Source organism: Sparus aurata, chromosome 24 (assembly GCF_900880675.1).
Source record: "Sparus aurata chromosome 24, fSpaAur1.1, whole genome shotgun sequence".
Taxonomy (NCBI): Eukaryota; Metazoa; Chordata; class Actinopteri; order Spariformes; family Sparidae; genus Sparus; species Sparus aurata.
This window is the reverse complement of record NC_044210.1, coordinates 4,434,004-4,457,114: the sequence shown is the minus strand read 5'-3', so window position 1 is coordinate 4,457,114 and position 23,111 is coordinate 4,434,004. Positions and strand designations below refer to the sequence as shown.

At 40.0% G+C, this 23,111-nt stretch overlaps 1 protein-coding gene across 2 annotated transcripts; it reads right to left on the bottom strand.

Moving 5' to 3' along the window:
* Positions 1–753: 753 nt before the first annotated feature.
* Positions 754–22,676, bottom strand: arhgef7b (Rho guanine nucleotide exchange factor (GEF) 7b). Of its 2 annotated transcripts, XM_030410062.1 has the most exons (22): positions 22,166–22,676; positions 20,744–20,827; positions 18,519–18,603; positions 16,838–16,962; positions 16,437–16,641; positions 15,068–15,159; positions 12,887–12,981; positions 12,344–12,439; positions 11,380–11,502; positions 10,554–10,692; positions 10,321–10,380; positions 9,952–10,098; positions 9,652–9,738; positions 9,336–9,414; positions 8,950–9,086; positions 8,614–8,838; positions 8,062–8,158; positions 7,595–7,684; positions 7,025–7,177; positions 6,230–6,326; positions 5,814–5,868; positions 754–5,339 (listed from the first exon to the last, which is right to left on the bottom strand). In XM_030410062.1, the coding sequence occupies exons 1-22, from the start codon at positions 22,328–22,330 to the stop codon at positions 5,217–5,219; spliced, it is 2,559 nt and encodes an 852-aa protein (XP_030265922.1). In that variant the 5' UTR covers positions 22,331–22,676; the 3' UTR covers positions 754–5,216. The 2 variants fall into 2 exon arrangements, with proteins under 2 accessions (XP_030265922.1, XP_030265923.1); XM_030410063.1 differs by lacking the exon at positions 7,025–7,177.
* Between the last annotated feature and the right edge of the window lie 435 nt (positions 22,677–23,111).

Genomic DNA, 23,111 nt, shown 5'->3' with positions numbered 1-23,111 from the left:
CATGCGCGTGCGTGTACAGAGAGAGACCTTCAGAACAGCAGGAATATATTATAAGCCAAACAAAAGGATCCGGCATTTGGTTTATGAATTACTAGCCCTCCAAAGGCAACAAAGGCCCCTATTTTCATAGAAACACAGAAAACTCCATTTTCATTTCAGCTCCATTTGATTACCAGAGCAAAGACAATACAAAAGGCCTCTCTGGTCACCACATCGGGATTCATTCATTCATTCATTCATTCCCCCTTCATTCAGCGCCACTGAAAAGGCCTCTTTATTGCTTTCTTTTCAGGACTGACGTCAAACGAGCTTTCAGGAGTAAACAGACGACGGAAAATTATAGCCCGGCTATTTTGTACAATAACAGTGCCGGGGGGACGAGAGGACTCCTGCATTGTCTTTGTCATATTCCTTCCCCTTTTTTCTTTAGGTCGCTTCTGCTACTGGAGAGGGAAACCGCAGAGGCAGGAAATGAATGGCAAGCCTTTAAAGGGAGAGAGGGAGAGAAAGAAGAGGGAGACAATGCAACGATACAAGTCAAATCTAAAATGTCACTAGCTATTGAGCACAGTGCATAGACATAAAGGCACCGTACGGCTCTAGAGGAGTTCTGATGGCTGTGTCAGTGTGTGTGTGTGTGTGTGTGTGTGTGTGTCTGAGAAAGTTAATTGTTCATCTTAGTTTATGCTGTTGTATTTTATGATAGGGTTCCCTTTTAATGAAGCACTGGTATAATTCGAGAGACAGATCTGCAACAGTTTGACTCTTTTATTCACAGACAAATGGGTGAAATAAATAAAGGGAGGGTAATAACTATTGTAATGACCATCATCACCATCACATTGGAACACACATCACATTTACAGTTACTTTCAGTTAAATACACAAGTTAGAATCAATAATTGGCATATATGGCTTACATTAGCGTGGTTTCTGATTTCAGACTTTTTTCACTTGTTGTTGGAACTTTTAAAGCTTAACAGCTTTACCAAAGGAAATGTTTTTAACCCCAAGGCACGTCTCTTGATGCTCATGAGAAATGTTTCTATACAAATCATCTCAAGTGTGATCGACCACGCTGAGTAGAAAACAAGTCGTTTTACAAATTAAAACAGGGTTTTTTTGGACTAAAAACACAGTAAAAAAGAAATAATTCTACAGGAAGTTGCATACTGATGTCATAAGAATTAGAATAATACCAACAAAAAAAAACATTTTCCAGTGTCATATTGCTCAAACTTTGGTCCAGAAACAGAAAGGACAGCGATTCACTTACAGCTTAATTTGTCATTAGCACCTGAAAAACTAAAATTAGCTGTGATGGTATCTGTGTGACAGTCAGATGCCTTTTCTTCTATTACATCTGCCTGTCACACTCTACTTGGTTGGACTCAGCGCGGCAGGGATTTGCATTCCCACCACAACTGGGCTACCAGCTCCAAGGGGTGAGTTAAACCAATGACACGCTTTTCCTGATCCCCGTAGTGCTATCAAAGAATCACTGCTAACAAAGTGGCTCCTCTAATATAGTTACAAACACTTTTTTTTTATATACTATAACTTCTTCACAAGAGTTGCGAGACATCAGCACTGTGACTGGGGCATATTACCAAACGTGCGAACGTGAATCATCAATATTGGTGGCGCCACAAGGGCCACGCACTTCAATAAACGTGCAAATCACCCAAAAATAGCACTTTACTCAAAATGGCTGACTTCCTGTTGGGCCATGACATATATGCACATCTCATCACAATGTGATGTTCTGCTGGGAAACCTTGAACCTCCACAATATCAGTCAGGTGGTCATAATGTTATGCTTGATCGGTCTACATTTATGTTTCATGAGTTTTGGAGCACATTAAGGTCCTCGAAAAAGTGGTTTACTTAGAATAATAATTCTCTGCATTTCAATAGGGTTAGGGTCACTATTCAGTGCTCGGGCCCTAATTATATTAAAAATAATCACTGGAATCAATCACATTTAATAAAAAAGAATTTTAAAGATATCTTTCCTAAAAATACGATGATTAAACAGCTGAAAGTGAAACAAAAATGCTGGCAACAAAAAAATAAAGTTTTAAATAAACTGAAAATGCGTGGGATTTCTGCATCTGCTGCCAATGCTCACAGTGAGCGATACGTACAATAATCATTGTCTATAAGCAGTGAATTTATCTCAAAAATCTAAAACTGCGAGTCCTTATTGCTAAAGTAGCAGTAGCAGGAGCAGCACTAGTAGTGATAGTAGTAGTAGTAGCACTAGTAATATTACTAACAGAAGAAGTAGTAGGAGTAGTAGAAGTAGTATGGGTAGAGGTAACAGTTATAGTTGTATAGGCTTTAGTAGGGGTTATAATAATAGTAGAAGTAGTAGTAATATCAGTAGCTGTAGTAGTAGAAGTAGCAGTAGTAATATCAGTGTTAGTAGAGGTAGTAGTTGCAGGTATAAAGGCTGATGTTGTAAAAATGGCTTTTGTGTCTATCTGACTCATTGGGAAACAAGAGATGGAGAAGGGGAGGAGGGAGGTGGTGGGCTGGAGGGGTCTCAGGACTCCACCCCCAGCTAATGAAAGGTCATTAAGAGAAGGCAGAGCGATAGGGTCAAAAAAACAACAAAAAACACTGATTGGTGACAAAATTCTGAAAAAAATAAAAATAAAATCACATCATTCTGCTGGTTTCAGGTGTATTGTCAAACATCTGGTGACATTTCTTTAAAACTTAAATGAAATGATGTATCTTGCGCAAACACTACAGATCACAGCAAGATATTAACTTTCACTATAGAAATACCGTTTGGTCACACCACGGCCACGCCCTTCTATGAAAATCACTATAACTATTATTAAATAACTTTTCATTTCAAAGGTGAGCAACCTAAATTGAAAATGTCTGACATCCTGTTGGGCTGAGGTAGTGGCACTCAGGGATGTTTTTGTCGATCTATGTGTGATAGATACGTGCACCCAATTTCATGAATGTACGTCAAACTAGCCGGGGGCCGTTGTAAGGAGAATAGAGAATGTAATTTGAATTGCCAATAGGTAGCGCTATGATGGTAATGAACATCTGCATGTTAATCTGTTCAAGCTAGGACTCTTTTCTAAAATGCAAAGTCTGGGGCGGATTTGACCATGTACAGTGGAGTTACCGCAAATTCCTGTGTCAAGGCGCCACACTGGCCTTCGCCGCAAACCCAATGAAAACTCAAAAAACTCAGCAGTTGTCATTTTCGCATCCAGTGGCTACATTGTGTATATAGCACACTTGCGCCCACCTTTTGGTCTTAAATTGAGGTGTGTTCAGGTCGCTGATGGCGGATTGCTTCCTTTATGCAGCAGAAAGCGACAGCACCAGAGACCAACAAAAAGCTGGTCATAATATCATGGCATATTTAATCAGCATAACTACAAGCTGTAGTTACAAACTCTCCAGATGGTGTTGTTCCAAAATAAATTCAATGATCCTCACAAATAATTCAAGTATACTGCTTTTATAGTAGTCGAATTCTGAAATGAAGATGTCAACTAAATTTTTGCCCAGGGAATTCACCAATTGTTGCCATTTACATTCCTATGTAGTTGTCTGGACTCACTAATTGTACAACATGACGGAAAAACTGAATGGATTTAAATCAAACATACCACAGAACTGTATTACCTAAATTCAACCAGCATATCCAGACCCCCACCAGGGGAAGACATACCCTTGGCCAGTCACACACAAACATTTCTTGCAGCTTCAACACCTCCCACATCTTCACTTTAGGCTATTAAACCACATTTCCCTGCTTCTTCCGCCTACTGACTCCCAGCTGAGGAGGGTCAAACCATCAACTGTTGTGTGGATAGAAGAAACTACAGCAGCCCTACGGGTTACTGTAGTGCACAGACTGGCTAATGTTAAGAGATGCTGCAGCTCAGGATGACAACATCAATCTTGAGGAATATACATCTTCAGACGCATCACATGTGAGCAAATGTGTTGATGATGTGGTGACTACAAAGGCAACAAGATCAATTTCCAAGACAACATCCTCGCCAGGCTTAACCCTCATAAGTATGCTTTCAGAACCAAAAGATCTAGAGAGTATGACATATCCACTGCCCGCCATTCAGTCTTCACACAGCTTAAAATTAACAACAGTTGGATCAGAATGCTGGTCTATGAGGAGCATCGCTCATCACTGACCTGGTATAAAAAAACATTTTGAGTCAACTTTTATAGCGGCGTAATAGAGACATCCTCATGGGAAACTGCCATGGTGCATGGCCCAGGACAGGGAAGCTCCAGAGTGGGTGATTGAAACAGCTCTGAATATCACTGGTATTCATCTACCAAACATCAGTAATAACTGGTGAAGTGAGATATCTGCACAGAGCCCAAAGGACACTGTAAGACATCGGCCACCGCAGCCACAGTCTGTTCACCCTGCTGCCATAAACAGCATAGAAAAGACAGAAATAGCCGCTGCTGTACTACCAGACTACAGAGCAGCTTCATTCAAATCTTGATATTTGAAATATATAAGCCGCAATAGCATTTGTTATTCATGCACCAGGCCAGTCAATAAAGTCATTGCAGTGGTAGAATGTTATACCTAATGAAAATAAGCACAAGGAGGACTGAAAAATACACATGTAAATGAGAAAGTTTGTTCGTTTGTTAGTGCGCCAAAGAAGGGGAAAAAAAGTAAAAGAGTAGGACCGGAAGTGACGTCATCATGTCTACCCGCTTTTCCAGCTGGGAGATGGCTGCCCACCATGAGTCTCTGCTCTGAGGTTTCTGCCTGTAAAAAGGCAAATTTTTTTGGTCACTATCGCCAAACGCTGGCTCATGTGGGGCATATGTTGAGACTCAGTTAAATAACTATTTAAAGACTAAGTTCTAGGCTTGCTCCAAATGAAAAGTGTCATGAGATAACGGAATATAAATAAAACTGACTTGAACAATTTGGCTTCTCAGCTTATCAATCACTTGGGATGGCTTTGCTGATGCCTAAATGAAATGGCGGTAATATTCTCTTGGTCCACAGTTTGCTCCACAGGTCACTGTAAAGGTCAGAGCAAGTCCGAGTGGTGAAGACATGTTGAACAGCGACATGGAGTGTTGGCAGTTACTGTCCACACAGGTTGAACAACTGTTCATTGGTCATTTGGTCATTGAGAAGTCAGAAATTGGTCTCGTCCATGATGATCAAATACATATTGACTTCAGAGGTTAGTCTCATCCCAGGTCGGGTCATTCATGCTCTTCAGAACTCTCCTGACAGCCCTCTCCAGTTCCTTTCTCGCTCGCTGCTCCTCCTCCAGGGTCCTCCTCATCCTCTTGTTGTCCTGGATGAGAAGAAGGGTGAAAGAGAAAATCAAGAGAGGAATGGAGGGATGATACATATTGAGTAGTAGCTGTAACGGTGAGAGTCATTGTGGCTAAAAACAGACTGGAGCATCAAAGGAAACAGATTTAGTTGACCACCAGAGCCCAGCCGATTTATCTGTCGCCCGATTTTATTGGTAAAGCTTTTCTGACACAAAGTATAAAAGCTACTTTATAATGAGAGACTTTCAAAAGTAACGATACTCACACTAGCCACCTATATATTGTGTATTGCCAATTAATAAGGCAGATATAGACAGAGATTTATGTATGTTGGCCATATTAACAGCAATTTCCTGGAAACCCCCTCAAAACCTCTATTGGTTCTAAGGTCTAAGTTTGAACCCTATAAAGACTGATATTTGAATGGAAATTCAATAATATTGAGAAGTCCTTGTTAGTGATACATTTTTAAAAAAAACCTGTAGACTCACCTGTTTGAGTTCCAGCACCTCATCTTTCAGACTGTACACAGTGTCCACCAGGCTCCTGCAGGGACAGAACCAGCTCTTTACCTTAACACATATAAACCTGATAGACATAGAATCATATCTAATAATGTCAATGTGTTTTTCGTCTCTATAACTTGTTTTTCATTTAATATACAGTATGTTTTATATATATATGTTCACAGTGTTTGTTTTAGTTAAGCTCATAATTAACTAATATCTGCCGTTTTATGTTGTATATGTTCCACTTTGACATTCAATGGTGCATTGTTTTGTTGCTCACTGCTGTAACTTTCTTTCCCCTTAGGAACCGTTATCAAAGCCTAATCTATCTGTGTTAGTACACATTAACAATACTGTACGCCACACACACAAACACACCTAGATCTCTCCTCTCTCACCTCTCCTCCACTACAGTTTGTCCATTGCTCCTGGTTTCCTCCACTATAATCTTCTCCTCCTCTGGAAACAACATGTGCACATCCTTCCTGCTGGAACCTGATTGGACAATAGCAGTAAGTTTAACTTATTATTCTAGTGCAGTGCACAAACATTCACACCTGCAGACACTTTTAAATGGTGAGCACAGAATTCAAAGAGGATGACATTACAAACAAGCTTGGGTATTTATGAGATTCCTTACAAAGTAGACAATAGATGATCACTTTGAAAATGTACCTATGTCAAGTGTGGACCAGGAAACCAGGGGATATTGATAACAAGGGGTCCTTACCTCTGTTTTTTCAGGGTCCAACTCTTAGTTATCAAAGAGACCAATAAGCGATGTTCGGAACCAATATACATTTGCAGTAAAAATAACAATCTAATTGTCAAAATTAAGATAACTAGTAATGGAATGTAACTAACTACAATTTACTCAAGTACTCTACTAAAGTACATCTCGGAGGTACTTGAGTATTTCCATTTTCTGCTACCTTTTACTTTCACTCCACATTTAATTCCACATTTAATTTCCAGTATTCATTATCATTTTAGCTACTAGTTACTTTGCAGATTTCAGCAACTTTTTCTTTTTTCTTTTTTTTTTTCTCAAAACCTATTGAGGTGGCATACACGCAAGTCAACCAGGGGTTAAAGGTTTGATATGATTTATAGATAGATACTGTACACCGATCCATAGTTGTAAGCTAGCTGGTTTGCATAAACGTCAGTGTGTTTAAACACCGATATCTTACGAGAAAATGAGGCAGTCCTGTAACTGGTGGCTGTCCAGATACTGTCATAATCTGAGTCCTCTGACTGGTCAGAACAATGTGGATTGCCGGGGATGCCGGTGAGGCTGACGTCAGCGAGCACATGGTTGTGCATGAGGTCAGTCCCTTGCCAGGCTTTACCAAACCAAATTAAATGTAGGGGGGATGTGAGCAGGAGTGCAAACCATATTGGGTAAAGGATAGGGGTTTGGAAAAAATCATATTGTAGTAGTGGACAGTTTTTAAAAAAAAAACATAAATATGAGATTTGAACCAAATTCAAGCAGAAATAATATTACATTAAAGTGAACAACAGTAAGACAAAGATTGAAAGAAGGGTGATGGTGATGACATCAAACAATGAACATATTGATAACGCAGTTGATGAAAAAAACAAAGTTTGGAAGAGGTGGAAAGCAGAGGAGCACAGGGAAGAAAGGAGAGAAGAGAGAAAGAAATTGTTAGAGCTGACAATAGTGAACAAACAGTGGTTAGCAATAAGACAGCTAGCAGTGTGTTAGCATGTACGTGGATATGCTGAAGCATACTCACTGGAGTTGAGAGTTTGTCGTGTCTTGGCACTGGTACAGTAGGCCTCAATCACTTTCAGAATCTGAGCGTCCTCCTCCAGAGCTGCTGTACCTGAGAGACAAGGAGGAAAGATCTCTTGAGATGGTAGAGAACTTTCAGCTATGTGTTCTCTGGCAGGCACGTGAGAGATGTACAGCATGATTTCAGCTGTAACTACTGTACCATCCAACAGCTTGGGTTAAAGTACATGGAATTTGACTGGAGATGAACGCCACACCAGTGTTCCTTTTGTTAACGAAAACTATGAAAAAACATTTGGCAACAACAAGAAACAAGAAACAAGATCCAAGATCCCGGTTCACTCTCCAGCTCAGGTATCCCAGCACCCATCTCCAAAAACCACCATGCTGCACAGAGGTAAGAGACAAACTGATCAAACCATCTTCTGTGTCACTCCACCAGACGTCTCATATACACTGCATACTTACTTTTTCTGACAGTGAAGTCCTCTTCTGAAGGTTTCCTCTCTGGCTTCCTCTTAGGGAGCAGCTTCTTCATGTTCTTGGGACTCTTACTGCTCGTATCCTACAAAAAATACACAGAAATCGGAATGTTGGTCCAATCCCACTTTAGAAGTACTCAGAAAACATATAAAACTTTGCTCACATCCTGTCACTTTATTCCACTGTGAGCAGGCCAAGTGGATGAATTAGGAAAGAAATGTAAACATCCTCAAACCCTGAATGTCACCATATTCCACTTTGACCAACAAATGATACGATTATTCACACTACCACCCTTCACACACCTCATTTAAATACGTGTGTACAGAATCTTGTGTCTAGTTATCTTGCTGTATATATTTTTTTTAACTATTTTTATCTATTTTTACACTTGTTTATATGTGATATGTATCTGTCATACTAAGAGCTGCTATCCATGTTTCATTGTTTGTGAAACAATGACAATAAACATCTATTCTGTTCTATACAGTACACCATAAAGTATAAGGCTCCTTTTAGTATACCAATGTACAGCACCTCCTTCTGGCAGAGAGCAGCTGAGGGCAGGAGAGGAGGCGCAGGGCGGAGGCAGCTCAGGCTCCAGGGTTGGGGGGTACTCGGTGGCTCCAGTGGCCCCCACATTGGGCTGCCGCTGTGGGCCGTCCCACATGAAGACGGATGAGGAAGGGTGTGGTAGGTGTGTCCAGCGCTCCCTCCATGAGACTCTGAGTGTCTGGAGGGAGTGACGGGATGAGAGGGCAACTGGAAGAAGCAAAAGAAGTTGGGTAAAGTAGAAACAGAGCCAAATACCGTATGAGGGCAATACATTTGAATATAAACGACTGACTAACTGTTTAAATGCGTTATTCTTACTGTGTGGCAGACGGACTGAGGCTTGTGCAAGTGTGCCGGGGTGGCTGGAGTGTGTGTTTGTTTGGTGAGAAGATCCAGCCAGTCCTGCAGATCCTGCTGACTGTAACACGCCACCTGCATCCGCTCACACTGGCCGCCTGCCACCACAAACGCAAAACCAAAAGTGTAACAGCATAGACAAACACACAGACAAACATAAAGAAGGAGTGCAAAAATAAACACAAAGAATGGGAAGCTGCCTTCGTGCAAATTCCACTTGCCGCATTTCAGGTATTCAGTATAAAGATACTAAAATCATGCTGTCGTGATCTTAAACAATGGAATTCTATACATGAACTCTATTAAAGTGAAATTTCTCTGCGAGCAGAATAAGAGAGAGGGCTAACCAGATATTTCAAAAGCGTTCCTCAGGTTTTCTCCGTCTTCTATTCTTGAGATGAGCATTCCGGACAGCGGCATCCTCCCCTATCGAGACACAATGTGTGAATCAGTTGGCCAAAGTTCAAACCAACGATGCTTGTTGGAGTTTTTGAGGTCTGCGATACAATAATTGACATATGCAATTTCACAATATTTGTCTGCTTCCTATGATGGTAAAATGAGTGTTTTGTCTACCTACTGCTGGACTACTGAAGTGTGTAAATCAAGCATCTTTATACAGAGATCGGCGTGTGCCTTTAATCCCATGTAATGTAAACTTACCAGATAGATGAATCCACTCATTCTGAGGGTGGCAGAGAGCATGACCAGGGTGTGAGGGAAGAGAACGAGGTAACGCTCACTTAATTCCTGAAAAACAGACACAAGGTTCCTCAAAACGTGCTCTTTTGTGGTCACTCGAATTCAGCAGTCTTATATGTTCGATTTGGGACTGAAAGAATCCTCAGGGTCCATTTACACCACATCTGTTAGTCTGAACAGTCCGTATTTGTTATAGATATATCACTTACAGCAGCTTTAAGGGGAAACTGGTTAGGTTATTTGGAGCGTTGCAATGAGTACCTGACAGTTCTGTGTGTGGACCGTGGCCTGGGACATGTGAAGAACGGGCCCGAGGGTCTTGATGTCGTCCCCCTCCCAGTTTCTGATTGGCTCTGTTAAAATCTGCAACTCCAGGTCCTTCTTCTTCCTCACCACCTGACACTGAGCCTGAACACACACAAACACACATTCAAAATGCACAGAAATGCACAGAAACTCTATGAAGTATGTTGTAATCAACTCAGTTCCACTTAAAAAAAAAATAAAAAAAACAGACACACATTTGAAACACGTGCAAGTATGTGAGACCAAAACCAATAACTACTCAGCCAAAAGTAAGAGTAATCTAACGAATATAGATTAATGTGTGTGCGTGTGTGTGCATCTTACTGCAAAGCTTTTAAAGGCCACTATGCAAGCGTGAAGATCAGCGCTGTCAGGGTGCTGGTCCTAAGAAAATAAGGAAGTAGAACATAGAAAAGTTTTCCAACATCCTGCATGCAGATTCAGATCACAGCAAGTTCTTGTTTAGAGGAAAGCATTCATCTTCGTGTTACTTATTATTGATATGTATCTGTACAGGTCAAATAAAAGACCACAAACACAGATAGATTCAAGCTCACCTCCATGTGTCTGTCCAGTTCTTTCAGCAGCATTGGGAACCTCTCCAGTCTCGTGAAGGGTTTACTCAGACTAGTGGTCAGAGTCAAGATCCCAGGAGGGGGCGCCCCCTTTGACTCCATGTATTCCTGCAGTTCCTCACTGTTACGCACACACACAGACGAACATACACAAATACATTCACACACTTTTAGAAACCAAGGCAGATGCTGATGTATTAAAAAACAAACACAACACTTTTTGAAGGCAACCGACAAGAACAGTCTCACGACACAAATGCACCAATCCCACATCTCGCTTGTTGTTGTCAAATTTGACCAAATTGACAAAGACTAAAACTAAAGACATTTCTTGTATATATTCAATTTATTTTTGTTACATTGACATTTACATTTAGGGCATTCAGCAGAGTTTAGTTAGCCTTGTAAGTACACAATAATGGTGTAGTTGTCATCTTTTTCTAAGGCAATGTTTCTCAATGGGGGCGGTACCTTTAGCACCTCCAGAAAGTAATTTATCATACGGAAAAGAGGATATTTCTGCATTTCAAGAGGGTAATTATACACATTAATCATCAACATTCAAGGAATAAAATTAGCCTCCATTTCATTTGATGGAGAGTGGTGAGGTACCAGGATAATGGATTGGGGGGCGCTGGCTCAAAAAAGATAGAGAACCACTGTTCTAAAGTCCATTTATTTTATTTTATTTTTTAAAATATTAATTTAGGTAAATTATAATGTTTTCATACTTAGATTTACTTTCTAGTTTAGTTTGAGTTAAAAAAAAAATAACCTTGCTACAAACAAAGTATATCTCCATCTATACCTGTGCTGTGTGAGGACGTTGACAGCAAACGGGTGGTTGGAGCAGTAGGCCACGTAGAGAACCTTTATCCGGGGCATCAGATTCTGGAAGAAGCCCCCGATCCTCTGCTGGCTCTCTGGGAGTCTGCGCGTTCAAAAAAAGACCTTTTAGACTGGTTAACAACTGCCACCATTCCCCTAAGGTGCTTTGTGGATTAAAAATGTGTAAAATGAATACTGTATAAAAATCTGGAATACATTTGTAAACTCCAACAATATTCACATCGAGCTGCACTCAAGACCTTAAAAGGTTCCTCCCCTGCATAACTGATGTTTCATTTTCATTAACATTTTACAAACTTAAACGTGAATTTATGAAGAATAGATGAACTGCTGCTTCTCAGACAGACTGTTCCTCCAGCTGACCACTAGATGTCCATGTTGTTTTAGTAATGGTCATAGGATTAGGCCAGTGTTAGTCTGAGTGTCAGTCTGCCTGCTACCATCTATTTGAAGGTGAAGCTGGAGGATGCATTGTTGTTCAAACATGATAACCTGAGCAGTTCATCAGGGTTTTGTGCAGGTTTCGGGGGGCCAAATTAAAGGCTATTTAAGCGCTTTTATTCTCACATGGTAGGGAAATTAAAACCAATAAAAACATGTTTTTAATAAAATGAACAATAATGTAATAAAGAATTGAAATGCTAGTCAGTAAATCACTTAATGTGTGTTTTATCGATTAAATCTGTTATTATTGTATCGTGGTGAAAAAAATAATAACAACATCAATAACTTCATTTCACACATTTTAAGGTTTTATACATTTTGTACTGAACTGTTAATATTGTAAGCTTGTGAGATATTCATAGATATCTGTATGATGTTACAGCAATGCATGACAAGAAAGATTTATTTAGCCAGTTCCTGTTGTGAGATCATTATATGGCCAGTTTATCACACATGCAGAAGACTACTGATGCACTGACTTTGTGTGCTCCTCCAAGGACTGAACCAACATCTGCTGAAAGGTTGAAATCTCCTCCAGATTTCCCTGAATGTGGCTGATGTCCACGCTGCTGAGTCTGCAAAAAAAGAGGAGAGTTGAATGAAACTTCAGACAAGAAGAATACTAACATGCTCGGTTTATTTCTCATACCATACTTTCATTTACTCGTCTCACACATGCTCAGTTATAATTGTCTGTCATTATCTGGGGCTGTTAAATGATATCAGCTGCTCATCAGCCGGGTACATCTATCCATCTATCCGTCTATCCTGGACTCCTTGGGCCTAACACTTTGATATGAAAATCTCCCTCTATAGTCTAAACACCCAGGACTGTCAGGGAAGACGCATTATCACATGTCATCTGCGAAAAACAATATTTGAGTGTGATACAGTATTATGTATCTGTGCTCTTTGGACAGATAATGTTGGTACTGCAACATACGGTATATGGTAGTGTATGTAGCACCGCTACAGTCTGACTCTGTTGAATAAAACAGGAAAACTATAAAAATAACCCTGACCTGTCTGTGGGGTGAAGTGAGCGCAGGTAAGAGCCTAGGAGACTCTGTAGCTCCCTCGAAAATTCACTCTCTGCTTCCAAGATGTTTTGTAGGACCTGTGAGCAATATGACACAAAATGCACAGATTTGTATTTTGATTACAGTCCTTTATACAGAGAATAAGCAATAAAAAGAACATTAATTTACTGATACTGCGTCGTAATTTATTTATTTATTTATTTTTCCAAACATTTTTTGTGTTGTCAGTATGCTGGGCTCAAAGCTACTGATAATATGAACATTAAATTATGAAGGCAAATAGGGCTAGGGAGGAGAGAGGTCTGTGCAGATTTCCATGTCTAAAAAATTTATTTTATTTATTTTTCATAATCAATGCTAAACTATGGGGTATATGAAATGTGTTGTATAGTAACCAAATAAACATTTCTGCACTCTTCTGTGGAGCTCTACATTAAATTCATGGATTATAGATACGTGTGGATAAGAATCAAAGACCCGAGAAAAAAATAAACCAAACAACAAAGAAATAAAAATCCTAAACAAACAAAGGCAGGTACGACACAATATCATGTTTTCAGCTCTTTGTTTTTGACTTGGCCAATATCCATGGTGACCATATATTCAAAAAAGCGCCATTCATCTGTATTTTAGCTGAAGCCGTCTCCATATTAAACACCTCAAATGCCATGCTGCCATTGTTTAAAGATTGGGGATTGTGGTTGAGACCATCGAGCAATTTTTGATGAAACACCACAATATATATAGAGAAAGGCACAAAATTGTAGCATGAGTATGGAGGTATCAAGTAATTACTTGATACTCTGACACTCAGTTTTGTATCCTGTGTTGCAAAACTATTATTTTATATGATTTTTCAATTGCATATTTTGCAGCTGTACAGCATAATTACAAACAGGGAAGGGAACCTTCTCTTTGCTTTTTAATCGGTTTTCATAAAAGCATGAAAAATGTGACAGCATTCATAGAACATACAGAGATTCATAGTGTGTATCGCCATTCAGCTTGAAAATACACAGATATGAATATTTGTCCATATTGCCCCACCCTTATAAGACTTTACTTGGTTGAAGCATCCACATTGTCTCCACAATTAATCTATAACCTGTCTGCTTTTTAGACCCTATGGTAACTGTATGGCTCAAGTAGCTTCCCGTGCGTGACTCCACAGGATAATTGGCTAATCTCCCCACAACATCAGAAACCTCTCTGAGATTATGTTTCTGGTAATTAATTTCAGCATTGTTGATGCTTCTCCCTTTAGGTCCAGGGTTACAAAAAATTGAACTGCACTTCAATTGCATTGCTTATCTATTACGTTTTTATATGTGTTCCTTTTTTGATTAAACATTGATGGGAAGTGCAAATGGAGAGGATGTCAGAATAGATATTGACAACTACAACATAATGAATATTTCAAACTTCAGCCAAAGGTCTGACCTTTAACTGACTACACAAAAACGTGGAGAGAAAAAAAGCCCAAAGCCTGACTCCTCTGAATATACAGGCTTCTGTTCTGAAGCTTTTTTGAGACTCCATTAGAATAAAAACTAAACTTTTATTTTATAATTCCTTTTATTGTGTATTTCTGTATGAGAACATCTTTGTCCTCAGGCAGGGTCTGAGAGTAAGTGAATGCAAAAAGAGAGACTCAGGTACCCTGACCACAGATGGACTGACTAGATAGACTGCTGGAGCTTGTTGCATTATTGAATCACACATGAATACACTGGCAGAAGCCAACCCTGGGGCGAGGCTGCCCCAGAAACCACTGGAATGGAAAAAATAACCTACTTTTCATCTGCGGCGCACTCAAACACACGCTCACACAGATGACAAAATGAACGCTCCACAAACAATGGTTACCAGACACACAGACGAACAGCTAAACAACCATGAGTCCGATGGATGGACGCAAAATAACAGAAAAATCCCAAAAAGCAGACACACCACACACTTTAACTCGGTTCAGTCCAAACTTAATGGGCCGTCCACACCAATAACTATTACTATAACCATAACTATAAAGATAACGATTTGAGCATCTACACTGATGAACGATACTGTTTCTTACTCTTTCATTGATGGCCAGAGTAAGGACAGTTTTGACACACACATGCATGCAGACACGTATGCTGAGTTTCTTTAGAGTGTGATGCTTACCACATTGTAGTAGGTCTTACTGATGATAGTGGTGTCAAAACCTTTGGGGGGGCTTTTCAGTGTCCCAGACTTTGGCTTGTCTGAGGTCTTGTCTATACAGAGAGAAAAGAGAGCAAAAACAATTCAGAGACTAGCTGGCCAGTTACATCAAGTTACACTTAAAAGTGATGAAAAAGGTCACGTTTAGGCTTGGCAATATATCAAAATTATAATGTTATCATGATATGAGACTATAAACCATCTTAGATTTTGGATATCATTACAGTAAAATGATGTCAAATTTCATGTCCTTCAAAAAGTTCCAATATTTTCTGTATTATTTCCTTGCATTGTTGTTGCCATACAATCTTCATAACTATAATATATAACAACCAATGATTGGATTTCATTTACTGACTCCACAATGTAATTTCGGTCCCTCTAATGCAAGCCTGCTATCTCAACTATCAAACAACTCCCATGCCCCTTGTTTTCTGCTGTCAGCTTTAAGTCAGTTCCTTTCTATGCAGCAGAGCTGGAACTTCCTGTCTTTGTCTGTTTGCGACGCTTCCTTCCTTTGTTCCTGCCTCTCCTCCACAGAAAGCAACACAACCAAGACAATCAAACAAGCCATGTGGAGATGTCTATTACAAGCACAGGAGGCAGCGGCTAACTGCCTCAACAGAACTCAACATGAACTCAATAGCATTCAGTGTGAGGTGAGGAATGCAGATTAAAATTTAAGTTAGAGTAAAATTTTGCAACACATAGATTCAAATAAATTGACAGGTTTGATGTATTAGACACACAGTATGCAAATTCTGCCATTTGGGGTATTTCAATCAAAAAGAAAGCAAAATACATAGGTAGTGTGGGATCAGTTGTTGCCTTCATTGTTAAACAACCACCATTGCTAAGTTGGTTGGTCCTGTTCCAAGGCATTGTTAGCCCTGAGTTTGAGGGGTTTTCCCCTGAAAATCAACTAAACATGGGTGTAAACATTAATTGCTTCCCAGTTATCCCAGGGTCAGCTCTTAGCCCAGGGCTAAAAACAGTATCGGGCTAAGAATATACAGAGGGAAAACACTATCTGAATGTGTTACCTTCAACAGACTCTGCTTTATCTTTAACACAAGAACAAAATGTGTCTCACATGTTAATTTTCATGCAATTTAAATCAATCTGCAGTATCATTCTAATGTTGCAATCATGGCGACAAAAGCCCTTGCAAATTATCACAATAAACATGTTGGTCATTCTGAATCTGAGGATAAAGAACGGTGCGGACAAAAATAGTGCAGAAGTTAACATGAGACTGTCCCAACTGCTGCAAAAAATGGCAGGGAAATAAATAAGGTACAACATCTGAAGCAGTAAGAGCTGCACCAACCACTTCCTTTCAGCTCCCGGACGTAGTTACTGGGAAACCACCCACTCTTGCCATTGAGTGAGCCTTCCCACCAACCTCCATCCTCCTGCCGGCTCACGCTAATGATGTCGCCCTTGGAGAACGAGAGTTCGTCCTCATTGGTCTGCTGAAAGGCAAAGCGTGCTTTAACCAGCAAGTAGCCACACCCACTGCCCTCCGACATGTCCTGAGAAAAAGGAGAGAAAGAGTGACTGACTGAATCTGTACAGGCTGGGTGTGTAACAGATAGTGGTGGTTAGACAGGGATCTGCACTGGATGAATATCTGAGTTTAATATCAGTTTTATAGATCCATCCCAATTCACTGTTTGTTTACTGTCATGATTCATGAGATGTGTTGTCGCAGCTGTCGTGGTAACTCACCAGGCTGCGGTACTGAGGCGGCAGCAGTTTAGAGGAGCGACTCTGAGTGTTCAGGGAGTCAAATGATTTAATCCTCGATGTTGGCAAGTGCGGCACACGCACGCTGTATTCAGAACCACCTGAATCTGCATACAGTCATTCAATTAATAGTGCAGTTAGTCAAATCAAATACCTAAAATTATTCAGTTAAATTAAATTCAGGATGCTGATACTAATATTAAAAATAGAACAAAAGAGAACTTACAAAGTGTAATATTTCAATACAGTACAATGTAATGATATTATTGCACACGATACTTTCACTTTCATAATTAGAATAACAATAACAATATGAATAAAAATACAAAGCTTGGGGGAACTTATGCTAACAGTAAAAACAAAATAAGATGAACAAAGAAAGGGACATATTCCTTAGAAATGAAATACTGCAAACATGATAATACTGCAAAAGACAGAAAGATCTTAAAGCATATTCTAAAAATCATAGGTCAATAGGCATTAAGCGACTCGAGGAAGGATGAGGGGTTACATCATCCTCCTTTTTAGCAAAATGACCAAAATACATACCCCTTGTTAACCTGCCATCCCCCCTCGTTCATTCTAGGGGTTTAGGGTGCTGTTAAGCCTGTTAAGCCCTGTTAAGAATTAACAAATCGCCCTCTGTGCATATATACATATCATAGTCTCTGCACTATATTGACTTTTGCACAAAACGTGTTACATATTATCAACATTTCATGTTAATTAGAGATGTAACCATATACCGAATTTGCAAAATCACAAACCATCGCGGGACCGCTACAATATCAACAAACATGTCAAGTGGTTAGTTTGCTCGTAAAGCTCATGGATCTCACAAGTGAAATCAATATAAATGCATTCTTGCTATCTCTCCTTGCCATTGTATTGTGCTGTTTGAACAGCAGAGAGGACAACGATACTGCTCAAGAAGACAGACTCACGTTTATTAAGAATCCCACCAGAGTTCTCATTCGACCTGCCCTATTCTACCTCTGATTGGTTGGCTTCGTTGGTTGTTTTCACAAACCAATTGTGAGAAATCACAACGTCAACCCATTAACCTCCAGACAACCACTGAACTGCAGAAATAACATTGTGTCAGTTACTCTGACAAGAGATTTTAAAGGCCTTCGTCTGCTAGACAATAAGAGGAAGAGAGAGCTTACTATAGAAAGAGAGCACCACCACCTGAAGTAAAAAATAAAAACAAATACTATATGAATAGTAAATGCTGTACATATCAGATTTATTATCAAAGAACATTGTTCAAGTCATATTTTTCTTTTCTTTTTTTAATATCATGATAAATGTCATATCATGGACTATTTGTCGTTATGATATCGTACCATTTCTTTTTGGTATCATAACATCCCTAATGTTAATGACTTCACCGTCTTATTGGGAGGGGTATGGGATGGTGGTGAGTTACAGGCGACAAGGCTAAAGCACTGGTGTTCTTTACAAGACCTCTGGACAACTCCAGCCGTGTTTGTAGGTACCAAAACCAAAGTGAACCAGTTGTGACAGGAAAAAATAGAAAATTAATCTTAAGAAATGTGAGGTTGCAAATTAAAGAAACAAATATAATGCCATCTTACATTTATTCTGGCAGTTGGGTTGGACACACACATAAACACGCACACACGGACAATAATCATACCTTCAGTGGCTTTATTAAGGGCGACCAAGGAGTTTAGGACCTTGGAGAAGTTCAGTCCCTGCCGGAGGTCATTGACCTCAAAAGGCTAAAGGAGCGAAAAGGACACAAAGAATTTAAAATATATTATAGAACAACCATAAAGCATAGAGGGTGTGATCATAAGTTCATAAGAAAGCAACAAATACTGTTTCCTGGAACACATTGAAACAACGTCTGCATTCAACAACAAAAAAGTCATTATTTAGAAATTGTGGTTTTGCCCCTTTACATCACATCATTGTCATTTAGCTTGCATCAGTACTCATTACAAAAGAGGAATCATATGTCGGCATAAAAATAAAGGAATACTGAGTTCAGTAGGGGTTTACATCTCTGCTCCCACTGCAGTCTGGAGCAGGATTACTCAAAGTCTGAGCTTGCTCTCGTAATCTCCCCCATCACACACAGAAACAAACACACACACACGTAATCAAAATACCTCTGAAGCCCCTAATCTTGTGTATACCACCCACTGACTGACTTCTATATTGCCACTGCTGAAAAAAGGGATTTAAAGAAGTCACAATCCCAGTTCAATACAGAAACCCATTACTCACTTCTCTAACTCGTGCTTAGAAATTAATCTATTTCGAAACTGGAAGTTGAAATCATCTCGCATTATTACTCACTGGATCAACTTAGTTATAGAATGTATCTCAATAGAGACAATAACAGCCTGCAAAAAAGCCTAGAATACATATATAATTTATCTAAACCCCAACCAGAATCCAACCCAAAACCAAGGCCACGTACATGACACACACATCTTTCCTTCTATTAGCAGTTCCCATCCAACTTGACAGAGCCTGAGAGGGTCTGCAGAGAGGAATGGTAGAAAATCCTGAAATCCAGGTTTGCAAATGTTGTCGCATCAGCGAGGGGTCACAGGTCAACTCCAGAAGTGCTTATGAAAGTCTACAAGCAGTCCCTCAAGTCCAAGAGCTCCAACAGGAATATTTTGACCCACAGCAGCAGCGAGGTCCATCCAAGGAGATGTTGGCATCTTGTGCTGCTCTGCCCCTGGAGTCCATGTCCCTCACGCTGGTGACCTGACCAAAGCCCCTTTGGCTCTTTCATGTAGAAAAGGACGCAGCTCCTGTTTCCTCTGCTGAAGCTAATGACTGCCTGTGCTGTTATGAGTGAATTAACTGTTTTCCAAGATCCTTTTTTGTTTTCCTAAATCCTCAGTGAGTCTTTAAACCCTGCCTTTAGAATGACTTGTATATTGCTGACAGAGCACTTGTATATGAGTCTTGCCTCCACCCACCGCTGTCTTAAAGGAGCATTTAGTGATTCCGAGCCGCCTGCTACATCAAAAAATGGGGGCCAGTTTTCTTCCACTTATCCGGACTCGGGTCACAGCATAGAAGGGTATTCCAAACATCCTTCTCCCCGGCAACGCTTTCCAGTTCCTCCCACTGGGGGATCCCGAGGCATACCTTCTGTCAGATGATCCTGCCCTCTTCTCATCATGGGCGATACAGTACTTTCAATGTTGTTGTATTTTTTTTACTCTTGTGATGTGACACTGTGGTGCGCTCCTACTGAAGCATCTTGCTTTCACATGGAAAATCCTGTTGTTACTGAAATAGCCTACCCATCGAGCAACAGCACATTTTGCAGGTTTAAAAACATCTTATGGAGACAAATCACAGCCTGGTATTTTATATGAGAAACCCCTCGTTTTTATTAGGAATATAATATTTATAAAGGGTTAGTATATTACTATCAATAAAGCTATTATTTCCAACTTATAAACCCTTTATCAAGGATGACTTGGAGGAAACAAGTACCATAATAACAAACATGGAAGATATAAGTAACAGTGACTTTACACCACAGTCTGTTTGTCTTATGGATAATAAGGTAACCTTTGTATTAAACACTACACCTATGTGTTGAGACGTTAGAATGGCTGAAAAAAGGTACAACTGTTGCCCAGTTACAGCTACATGTACTCACAATGACGCCTTTCTACATGACTCGTCCTGAGAACAGCAACTGTTGCTATCTCGTGCTGTAAATAGCAGCAATGGCGAAACGTGAACAGTAAAAAAAGACGGATACATACGTCTTAAAGGGGTTTCTTTTCGAGGGGACCTGTAGGTAGGTATGGTGAAAGCTGTATTCCAGGCTTCACACTATAGAAGTGCATAAATAGGTACATGACGGGTAGGTTAGCTCACCTCCACACCGAAAGCCCCGCAGCCTTTAATGAACTCGGTAATGTTCCTCTGACACTCGCTGTCGCCCCTCGGTTCCTGGAAAAACTGCAGAGACAGAGTGACTTAACACTGACGGAAGATATTACAAAACACTTCATTGAGCTGTTTCAGGTCTTCTTTGTTGTTGTTTTTTTTAACACTAACGTTAATTCAATCTTATTCCGTGGCTGGTGCACTTGCCACTTACAGCTTACGAGCATCAAGCTGGCTAATAAGCCACGCTTCCGGTTTAAACCTTCACACTAAATGCATTAATTGAGAGACGTTTTCATCCATCTTGTGTCTTTGGGTCTCATGTAAAAGTAAGATTTGACATTATATTATTGGAGCTGGTGGTTAAACTGCAGAGAAAGAATAACAAAATTCTGACGGGAGACATTAATAAACACTTCATTAAGGTGTTGCAGGTCTTTTTTTAAAACATTAATCTTATTCCGTTGCTGGTGCACTTGCCACTGACAGCTTACGAGCATCAAGCTGGCTAATAAGCCACGCTTCCGGTTTGAACCTTCACACTAAATGCACTAATTGAGGGACGTTTTCATCTATCTTGTGTCTTGGACAAATAAAGTCACAAAACAGATTTTATTCAACTAGGACTCATTACATTTTTTCGCCGTCTGTCTTGAGGAGGTCAAATGAATTGTACAGGCGGTGATCCAAAGCTTGAGAACGCGTTTTATGCCCTTATTGTGAAAGGAGCACTTTGCTGTATGAGCAAGCTACTTTTAACAGGGGGGGGTCCACATCTCCCAGGGAGGCTGGATAAGCCAAAAGAGGATGTGACGCTGAAGGGTTCATGGTCGAGTGTGCGTGTGTGTGTGTGCGTGTGTGTGTGTGTGTGTGTGTGAGTGAGAGAGAAAGAGAGAGAGAGAGAGAGAGAGAGAGAGTCAAATGAACCTAAACACAGCCCCAGTAGTGTTCATTAAGTCAGTCTAAGTAGTTGGTTTACAGTATTTCTATTAGCAATATTATAGCAATGCATATGACTAAATAAGGTCTCAGAAAAGTAGTGTTGCAGTGAGGTCGTGGGTTTTCTTTTTTTTTTTACACCAGACAAAAATAAAACTAATGATCTGAAGACTTTTCTTTCTTTCTTTCTTTCTTTCTTTCTTTTTTTTTTTTTTTTTTTACCACATAGGCAATTTCAAGGCCGTGATTTGTAAGTGCTTCTCCAGACCTCTTACAGCATTTTATTTTTCCCTCTTTAACACTGCTTTATTTTCAGGAGCCACATTAACTATGTGATCAAATTGGTTTATTCGTTCACAGAAGTAAACACGTTATTTGGTTTAGTTATTTCCCATGTTTGTGTGTACATTACGGCTTCTCTGTTCCTTCACAGTCCTCTATCCCCCTCCATCCATCCATCCATCTACTTACTTTGTCCACGGTCCCGGGTCTGAGTCGCTGCAGCAGCCTGCACAGCACCGCTCCATCCTGCAGAGACGTCTGGAGGAAAGCCTCCGGATCCGAAATGCTTTTCTTGGGCGACTCGAGGACTCCCAGCGTTATGAGCCACGTTACGGTCCGCTCGGCCGAATTCATGGCTGGATTTCGATGTCGTAAAAAAATGAAAATAAAAAAATTAACACAAATCAGGATAGCAGAAACAGCAGCGCTCTCTCCAGCGTCCGCGCTCTCCTACATGTGGTTCATCCCAAATGAGACAGGAGGCTCAGCCCCGCCTTGTTTGGAGCAGTACAGCACGGTATGGCAGGATCACAGAGGCTGTCCTACAAAAGTCCACAATAGAAAAAAACAGATGTGGAAATGTGAAGAACAGCTGGTTCCTCTCCGTCTCTCTGTCAGCGGATGTTGGGATCAGTCCTGACCGGGTGCATGACTGTGGAAGCAGCACCAGCTTCAACAACACGAGCGCTGTAAAGGCATAACTTCCTCTGAGAGTTTTCAAATTAAAAGCATATTTTGACGAGTTGGTGGTAAGTTTGTTGATGATTTTTTTTCTTTTTAATGTTCACTGTTGACAATTCCTTTTTCTTTTACTAGTCAGTATCATCACTGTTATTCTCCTCTATTCATCAGCTATTCTTATTTTCTATGGCAACACTGACAATGACAATGCCGGCGTATGATATTTAAAGGAAATTTAAATGTGAAAACATCAAAATAATTAAGATTAGCTTAACTGGAACAACAGTTGGGATAGTATTGTGCCAAAGCATTAGCTGCAATCTGGCAATGTTAATTCGCTACAAGAAATGCTATAATAATAATAATAATAATAATAATAATAATAATAATAATAATAATAATAATAATAATTTAATCACAAAAGGCATAAAAAGTAAAAGTATGCTGTATTATC

Excerpts from the sequence above, each read along its gene's own strand:
- arhgef7b (XM_030410062.1), bottom strand. The coding sequence starts at position 22,330 with ATGAATTCGGCCGAGCGGACCGTAACGTGGCTCATAACGCTGGGAGTC. Across the intron at positions 18,604-20,743 it reads GCGGGGCTTTCGGTGTGGAG|CCTTTTGAGGTCAATGACCT; the intron begins GTGAGCTAACCT and ends TCGCTCCTTTAG. Across the intron at positions 7,178-7,594 it reads ACGACAAACTCTCAACTCCA|CCTGGCAAGGGACTGACCTC; the intron begins GTGAGTATGCTT and ends GGTTTGGTAAAG.